Source organism: Priapulus caudatus, unplaced genomic scaffold, assembly GCF_000485595.1.
Source record: "Priapulus caudatus unplaced genomic scaffold, Priapulus_caudatus-5.0.1 Scaffold282, whole genome shotgun sequence".
Classification (NCBI taxonomy): Eukaryota; Metazoa; Priapulida; class Priapulimorpha; order Priapulimorphida; family Priapulidae; genus Priapulus; species Priapulus caudatus.
The window spans coordinates 193,508-202,000 of record NW_014577343.1 but is presented as its reverse complement, the minus strand read 5'-3'; the positions used below and the strand labels follow the sequence as shown (position 1 = coordinate 202,000).

The following is an 8,493-nucleotide window of genomic DNA, read 5'->3' as shown; positions in this document are numbered from 1 at the left end:
AGTTCTACCTTGAGAGAGCAGTCAGCAAGCAACTTGCCTGGATCCTGAACAGGTGAGTACCGAGCAGCGCTCTGTATGAGCAACAAATACGCGCTACATTGTTTCATACTTTTAGATAACATTTTTAACTAAGGATAGTTTATTAGATTGTAACGTATGCGGATATCTCTGAGCGTCATTGCATTGAGTTTCTGCATAAATTTTATACATTGTATAGATGCATCATAGAACTACATTGTGTACGTTGTATAGAGACACTGTACAGATACATTGTACACACGATTTGTGTAAATACGTCGTGTAGATATGTTTATGGTATTTTTTATCCACGTTGCCTTTGTTTCTAGTCAACATGAGGTTTGTTTATTTGAATGTAATGTATGCGGGCATCTTTGAACGACATTACCTTGTATTTTTATATAAATTACATCGGGAGTGAATAAAAACAAAGTGTGTTTTTATTCACTCCTAATTGTATACACTGTGCAGATACATTGTACAGACGCTTTGCGTAAATACATGATATATGTGTGTTTATGGTTTTATCAGCCACGATTATTCTCTTTCTAGTCAACATGAAGCTCTGCATCGTGCTTTGCCTCGTGGCCGCCGCCTGCGCCAGCGATGGTAACTACGGAGGAAGCTACGGCACCTACGACAACGTCGGCAGTGTTGATGCCGGCGAACAGCACACCGGCTACGGACACACCTACGCCCCGGAGTTCTTCACCACGTCCGTGTACGGACCGAGGGCCGACGCCCGCGCTCACGGATCCGGATCAAAGCACGCCAGCGGCTCGTACGCGCGTGACGGCCAGGCGGCCGGCGCTGACTACGAGAAGGATGAAGCCACGGCAGCAGAGACCGCCGCCAGGGCCAGAGGTTACGAGTACGGATACAGGTTCGTTGAGTTTTCCCAATTTTACTTCATCCAACAAATTCGAGATTTGTGCTGACGCGCCCGTAGATTGTGATGATGCATTTGCAATTAATTTTACGCGGAACCGAAAAACATGCTAGTTTATTTACGCAATGCACGCCAAGTAACCATATTAATACTTTGCAATTCAGAGATGGATACTCTTGGTATCAGCCAAAGACCCTGTACGCCTTCCAGTACAAGCAGCCAATCATCGGATACAGGCAGTTGTACGGACACCGTGTGATCCGCCAGGGTGGATATGGAGGTGGATACGGAGGAAACGGAGGTGGATACGGAGGTGGATACGGAGGAAACGTTGGTGGATACGGAGGAAACGTTGGTGGATACGGAGGCGGATACGGAAACGGAGGCGGATACGGAGGTGGATACGGAGGCGGATACGGAAACGGAGGCGGATACGGAGGCGGATACGGAAACGGAGGCGGATACGGAAACGGATATGGTGGCAACGTGGGATACGGTAGCAACCTGGGATACGGTAGCAACCAAGGATACGGTGGCAACCTCGGATACGGTGGCAACCTGGGATTCGGTGGCCGCAACGTCGGCATCAGTGCATCCTCTCCCATCACGCACGGTCCCCGGTACAATGCCGGATACGCCAGCCACGGAAGCTACGGTGGGGCTAACCTCGGCTATGGTAGCAACACCCTTGTCCATTAGAGTTCACAGGGCGGTTTAATATGCTCGTGATATACTTGGAACGTTGAGCATTGTGCTCACTTTATGTCCGATGGATCGATGTAGTTTATAGATGCGACTCACATAATAAGCTAATCAATAATTTATTAAAATGATGCCTACAGATGCCACACGTGTATTACCCAATAATGTTATTATTCGATTCGACGTGAATGAAAGCTCTTGTGTATTTCTCTATTCGTTGACGGTTTTGTATGCTGTTATTCCTGTTATGCAATAAACGATGTTCAATATAATTATACGTATCTTCTCTTATTCAAAAGTATTTTCTTGAGTACGCTCGGAAACACATGAGTAGTGTTGCCTAATTAATTTCATCAGGACGTTAGCGTTTGAGGGGAAGGGGCAGCTTCTATGGAGTGTGGAGCAAAATAAAATAGTAACGCTAGAGTAAATCTAATAAATAATAAAACGAAATTAAACCCTTCAGGCTTTATTTTCTTCTATACTGCTTCTCCTATAGGGCGGTGTAATTTTGTTGAAACTTTCCTAACAATGTACCACCTCTTCACTCTTCAATTATATAGCTTGGCTTAGGATTCCGATTAAGCTACAGCCCTAGGTACTACATACACAATATAGCAAAGATCACGGACACGTGCTAACAGATAAGTCGAAAAGCAAAGTATTTTTGATTACATGTACATTTATTACAGTATTACTGTGAGTGAAACGCTCAGGTGCGCTCACTGTCTGCCGACATCGTCACACCCTTGTCAGTTGCAAACACGATCATTGAAACACGGGTACGTCACTGATACATTAATTGTCAGCTGGATCTTCATTCGCAGCGTAACCACGAGCGCACATACGCACGCGCGTGTATGTTCATCGCGTAGCCAATATGGAATTTTGGTTTCTAAATGGATGCATCAAGATCATGTGCTTGCACAACCCTGCTAGTAAATAATAACATTTAATATAGGCATCAATCTTATTACTGTTAAACCCCTCGGATGAACAATTAAATTAAATTAAATTAAATTAGATTTAATTTTGGTTTCTAAATGGATGCATCAAGATCGGGTGCTTGCACAACACTCGGCAGACAGACGGCGCCACTAGTAACTCTATACAACGATATAACCACGTGACGTGTTACTTCAGTCATTCTCAACGTAACCGTTTCCTTCTCAATCAACTCTGCTCGTAGTGATTAGCATTTGCAGTTCTGCTAGTAAAAAATAAAATTTGATATAGGCTCTAATAATATTAATGTTTAAAACCACCAGGGTCAACATGCGATTAAAGGTTGTCCGTTTCTTTCTCGTTTAGAATACGATGGACATGTTATCTCTGGGTTTACTAATGCGTCCTCATCCATGACAAGTCATAGAATGCGATCGCAGTTTCCTAAAACCCACCACAGGCAAAGCTATTAAATACTTGTATTCTAACAACTGAAAGGCGATGTCATGAACGCATTACCTCTTATTATAACATGTGTAGTCGGTTAGCACAAGCTACATGCTCACAGAAATGCATAACGCAACAGTTGAAATCAGTATAAAATGTAGATTCAACAATTGGCCAGACACTACATGACTTCATGAAACTCTGTCTCGTATGTGAACACATACCACGACAGCTGAGATTTCTTATACAGTGCTTCCATCCGTATGTAGTCACAGACATGTACGCACTGGAGCATAGCAACGCCCTATATACATGTAACCAATCACAGTTGGGTTCCCTAGATCCATTTCTCCACGCAAGAACCTGCAGCCGAGATACTGGCGTCTGTCTCTCGTCCACTCTCATGTTTGTTACATACACACGCACACACAAACACATGCGCACGCACGTACGTAGTCGCGCGCGCTTTCGCACACGCGTATATATATATACTATATATGTATTATATATGTTTATATATGTATATATATATATCTCTCTGGCACGGCATTATGATTTCTGTTTCATTATATGAACTATTTAAACCAAATATTATGCATATTCATAAATTTACAGCATGCACTCATACATTACACACAGCACGTAATTCTCAGCGCAACAAATATATTCTGATATTAACAGACACATCTACACATTCATTTCTTTCAAAAATCAGCACAAGCCAAAAAGCATGCTACGGTGCGTGATCGGAAGTGTATTGACGTCATGATGGGTTTTATGCAAGCAGACTACATCTCATAGCAACTCAACAAATCAAAACTGCTTGGTACAAATTTGCTAAGCCTACACTCAATAACGCGAGCAACGCACTTTACAAAAATTGTATCGGCTATTTTAGATAAAAATAAGAATTCATCTTAACACCCATAAAAATAAATACACTTTTCCGTTGAAACAGCGCGCGCGGGCGACAGGTTAGCTGGGGTGCTAGAGATGGCGCCACCGTAGGTGCTATGGCATCTGCAGCAGGCGTCTATGACCGGTTGGAACCTCGGTGTGTAGATCCATTCCTCGTTGATGATATTTCCATTTCGTCTAGAACCTCTATGCTCTCCGTCTCCCTGTTCCCCTCGGCGATGCTGTATGGATAACCAACCGTGCTCGGGGGCGGTGACGGGGCACCAGAGTATACCATATGATGAGACATATCCTGTGAAGAAGGTTACAAATGAGAGTCAATTACCAGTGGTATATAATCAATGTCATCCACTTTTTACAGCAATTACAACAACATGATGCCATCCATTGAAATATCGGATGAGATGTTGCATGAATGAAACACGTGTACATGTAATAAACTAGGGAAGAATATAAGTCACTGTACATATACAGCTATACTGAGACATAAAACAGGATCATAACTAGACAAAAATGCGTTGAAGTAGTGATAGCATAGAATACAATTTATCAATGACGACATATGTGAGAATTAAAGAAATAGAAGTTAGTGTGTAACAGGTGAGAGTGCCAGAGAGAAAGCATAGGTGAGAGATCCTGGGCTAGAGAATATTCATTCCGTATGAACATCAATGTTTATCAGCTCACCACGTTTGCATCGCGCTGTCCTTGTGGCCTCTGCGTGCCATAGGGAGATAACGAGGGAGAGCCACTAGAGCTGCTGCCTATAAGCTGCTCCTCGGCCGAACTCTGCGCATAAACAATTGAACAACATTGATATCTTCCAAGCAGCAGAACAAAATGCGAGATAAATGGATATAGACTAACAGTATGGACGGTATAACAAGTGACATGATGCCAGGGTGACTATTAACGCACTACGAACAGCTCTAATAACTTTGAGTTACCAAACGTACGGTGGGTTAATTATATAATAAATAAATATTAAAAGAAATTCAATAAATAATATTGAATGCATCGTGGTGGGCCTCTACGTACGCTGCCTCGGCAAAATACACAGCTCAAATCGATGTGTATGTGTGTTAACAATAGTGATTCTCCACTTCGTTTTCGTTGTTTGTGTTCTCGTTGCTAAGTAGGTCACTAAGCCGTTGCAATAATCGTGTACGCACCACGGAGTTCTTTCCTTTTTTCGTCGGTATCATCATGCCCATGAAGTTGTAGCGCGTAGAGCGTGTGTCGGGTGCACCGGCTGCCATGTTGGTGCGGGACGAGCGCTGCTGGTAGTTTGTCGTCTCAATGATCTGTGCGAGAATTAATGGCGTTCAGAACAACTGACTATAGTCTAGCAACTGCCAGCCGCATGGGCTATACTGTGCATGACTGCAGTGCGCACCTATCTAGGCTCTCTTCCGGATAATGAAGGGAAAGTTGCTATAAACGGAGGGAAGTTGCATACAGAGGGGAATCGGGGAATAATGTTGTTGGGTCTTATAAATAAATCGAATAATTCGATTCTAGTCATTTCTTGCTAGAATGGCATCAACTGTTTGAGATATTTTAGCCTTGCCCTACACAAGTCCAGTTTACTATCATATTCACAAACTAACACAGTGTAACTGATTTACGTAGTACATACCCAAGCCCCCTGTCCACTTTTATACCCACAAACTACAACAGTAAAACCAAACTACGTTGTGCATACCCCCGGGGCACACCCAAGCCCCCTGTCCACTTTTATACCCACAAACTACAAGAGTAAAACCAAACTACTATATATATATATATATATATATATATATATATATTATGTATTAAAGTACATGAGTATTATGGTAATAAGTTGCATGGTTACAGTTTATTGTAATGACAGGACTGTGGGAGGACAGTATCTCAGGAGAAACTGCGGTATACAATATTGAAAGCGGAAGTACACACCATCGAGATAGAGACCATGCCGCGCTGAATAATAATATGGTCTCTACCTTTTATCCGAATACGGTTACGACTATTAGAAAGCCTCGTGTGGAGACTATTCGAATCACGTTGCATGTATTCGCAGAAACATGATTCACAAGAAACAGAACGTGACTCACAATTAATATTTGTATAATGCAGGTGGCCATTGCTTGCAGATGTGTGTATAACAACAGCAGCTAGTGTAATCGTACGCAAATAACACAGCGCGGGCCAACAAAAAAAACGTTGATTCAGCGGTAAAATGAGTGAGAATACATAACTCGCTGCATTGACATAAGTACCAGTCGCGGCAACGAAGTTTTACTTGAGAACGTACGCGAGACGGGCATTTTTGGACACGAAGCAGTCCACGGGTTTCGGTAAACAGTCAGTATGGGAATCGATAGCTATATCGATTAGGCGGAAACCTAATAGGAGATATGTGGCTCGCCAAATTGCTATCTGCTGACAGGCTAGAAGGTTATGGACCGGCTCGTGTACAACTGGATAGGCTGTTATGAACGGCATTGAGCGCGCACGCCGATAAGTGAGTACACTTTTCCCGTGTACTTTCGACCGCCGCATTCAAATGGTGACGACCTTCGTCATATCTGCCGCATGTAGTAGCTACAGTCAGCACTCCGTGAGGGGAGGGGGACAACGATAGGAATTCTTGATATTGATCACCGACGATATCTAATGTATAACCTATACGAGGAGAACGTCGTCAGATCGAGTATTTCGCTGCACAGTCATTACGTATGTGGGAGACACAACGACCGACCGTCGACTACACGCACGTATTACCGCCGACGACGACGACAATAATGCGTCGGCATGGTCGCCGACGGAAAAAAAACATCCAAAGATCGTATCATTTATAATATTTTCGTATATCGTCGTATTCGTGCGGAGGATTTAGATGAGAAGAGATTCGTAATGCTGACGAGTACGACGCTGGACATCCGAGAGACAGGATGTCTATAATTGGAATGCTGAGGAAAATGATGATGACAATGACGACGATCGGGACTGCGAGCGCCTGAGGAAAAGGATGCTGCTGCGGAAGTAAATGCAAGAAATATAAACATGCAGACTACGAACTTATTTATGCACGAACCTACAGTAATGCCTCGCGTTACGATAATTCGGGTTACGTAAATTTGCATATACGTAATTTGTATATTATCACGAAAATTCGCTCTTATACCTAATCTGATGAAAGAATGAATGCGCTTTTCTACTCAGAAAGTGGCGTGTTTAGTCGCCGTAAATAAATTTTAACAAATATGCAGCCTGCTGCTAACACGTCGGCATCTGTCTCATCAAAAAGTTGGATCTACACACGCACATGTTGATGAAATTTGCATGTTTCTGCAAGCAGTCCATCGCGTCTCTAGTATATTCCATTTACATGTTAATTCTTATTTCAAGAGCAACTGATTACGATCTCGGGATGCTACGGAGAGCTGTTCAAGTAGAAGACCCGCCGTAAGCGCCAACCAACTTTAGATGACTTAAAAAAAATGAAAATAAAGTAAAAAGTAAAGAGCCTGGTATCATGAGGGGCAGGGGGCTAAACCACTCACCCTAACCAACACCATCACCAATCCACCCTCAGAGGAGGTACATCCCTCATCTGGGAATATCAGTAACGCGTCGGAGAACGATTTATGAAAAATATATATATATAACAATCCATGCACTGCATCAGAGCTTATAATGATCATTATAATGATCGTTATAAGCTCTTTGACTGCATGAAGACAGGAAAAAACAAATATTAATAAGATTTTGCAAAAAAACACATTAATTACATGTAATTTCGACAAATCCTAATTGAGGGTTATTTTTAATTTAATTGCTTTTATTTGTACACAACGCTCGGATTTATCATTAGTACTTCAGCATATTTAGTATTTGGTTGTCCGAGAACTAGTAGTGATATTTATTATGAACATGCATAATACAATGCGAAAAATATTATTCAGTGCAAAGCAAGCTTGAAAAATACACGTTCGATAGAAAGACATTTAATGTATAGTCGATAAATATATGTAAAAAGATATATGTAAAAGCGATAAATGTATATGGACAATGTCATTTCATCAGCGCTATCTGCTAAAAATTGAGATTGGAAGTAAATTGCGCTGTCCTACCTAAATTATAGCAATTCTATCGCAAAAATGATCAACGAATTGAACAGCGACGTGAATCGCTGAGATAGGATATTTAACAATTCTAACTAAACGCGCGCACGTTCATCTCGCGCGTGTGCATGCGCGCACATACACGCATACGTCTAGACGTAAGCGTGCACATACACACGCGCGTGTACATACACTCATGAGCGCACATACACGCATACGTCTAGACGTAAGCGTGCACATACACACGCGCGTGTACATACACTCATGAGCGCACATACACGCATACGTCTAGACGTAAGCGTGCACATACACACGCGCGTATACATAGTATACTCATAAGCGCACATACACGCATACGTCTAGACGTAAGCGTGCACATACACACGCGCGTGTACATACACTCATGCGCGCACATACACGCATACGTCTAGACGTAAGCGTGGACATACACCCGCGCGTGTACAT

The 8,493-nt window shown here is 42.5% G+C and overlaps 2 protein-coding genes across 4 annotated transcripts; one reads left to right on the top strand and one right to left on the bottom strand.

Moving 5' to 3' along the window:
- LOC106808507 (glycine-rich cell wall structural protein 2-like) lies at positions 1 to 1,890 on the top strand. Of its 3 annotated transcripts, none has more exons than XM_014811261.1 (4): positions 1 to 52; positions 571 to 901; positions 1,072 to 1,241; positions 1,335 to 1,890. In XM_014811261.1, the coding sequence occupies exons 2-4, from the start codon at positions 576 to 578 to the stop codon at positions 1,604 to 1,606; spliced, it is 768 nt and encodes a 255-aa protein (XP_014666747.1). In that variant the 5' UTR covers positions 1 to 52; positions 571 to 575; the 3' UTR covers positions 1,607 to 1,890. The 3 variants fall into 3 exon arrangements, with proteins under 3 accessions (XP_014666747.1, XP_014666746.1, XP_014666744.1); XM_014811260.1 differs by having other exon boundaries at positions 1,072 to 1,316; positions 1,347 to 1,890; XM_014811258.1 differs by having other exon boundaries at positions 1,072 to 1,890.
- Positions 1,891 to 2,271: 381 nt separating this feature from the next.
- Positions 2,272 to 5,244, bottom strand: LOC106808508. Its single transcript, XM_014811262.1, has 3 exons — positions 5,092 to 5,244; positions 4,607 to 4,708; positions 2,272 to 4,211 (listed from the first exon to the last, which is right to left on the bottom strand). Exons 1-3 carry the CDS (start codon positions 5,176 to 5,178, stop codon positions 4,035 to 4,037), a joined length of 366 nt encoding a protein of 121 aa, XP_014666748.1. The 5' UTR covers positions 5,179 to 5,244; the 3' UTR covers positions 2,272 to 4,034.
- Positions 5,245 to 8,493: the final 3,249 nt, after the last annotated feature.

What these genes read in the sequence shown, in the direction of transcription:
- LOC106808507 (XM_014811258.1), top strand. Translation starts at nt 576, where the DNA reads ATGAAGCTCTGCATCGTGCTTTGCCTCGTGGCCGCCGCCTGCGCCAGC. An exon ending in GGTTACGAGTACGGATACAG is followed by an intron (nt 902 to 1,071) that starts GTTCGTTGAGTT and finishes TTTGCAATTCAG; the next exon opens with AGATGGATACTCTTGGTATC.
- LOC106808508 (XM_014811262.1), bottom strand. Translation starts at nt 5,178, where the DNA reads ATGGCAGCCGGTGCACCCGACACACGCTCTACGCGCTACAACTTCATG. An exon ending in AAAAAGGAAAGAACTCCGTG is followed by an intron (nt 4,709 to 5,091) that starts GTGCGTACACGA and finishes GTTTATGCGCAG; the next exon opens with AGTTCGGCCGAGGAGCAGCT. An exon ending in GACAGCGCGATGCAAACGTG is followed by an intron (nt 4,212 to 4,606) that starts GTGAGCTGATAA and finishes CCTTCTTCACAG; the next exon opens with GATATGTCTCATCATATGGT.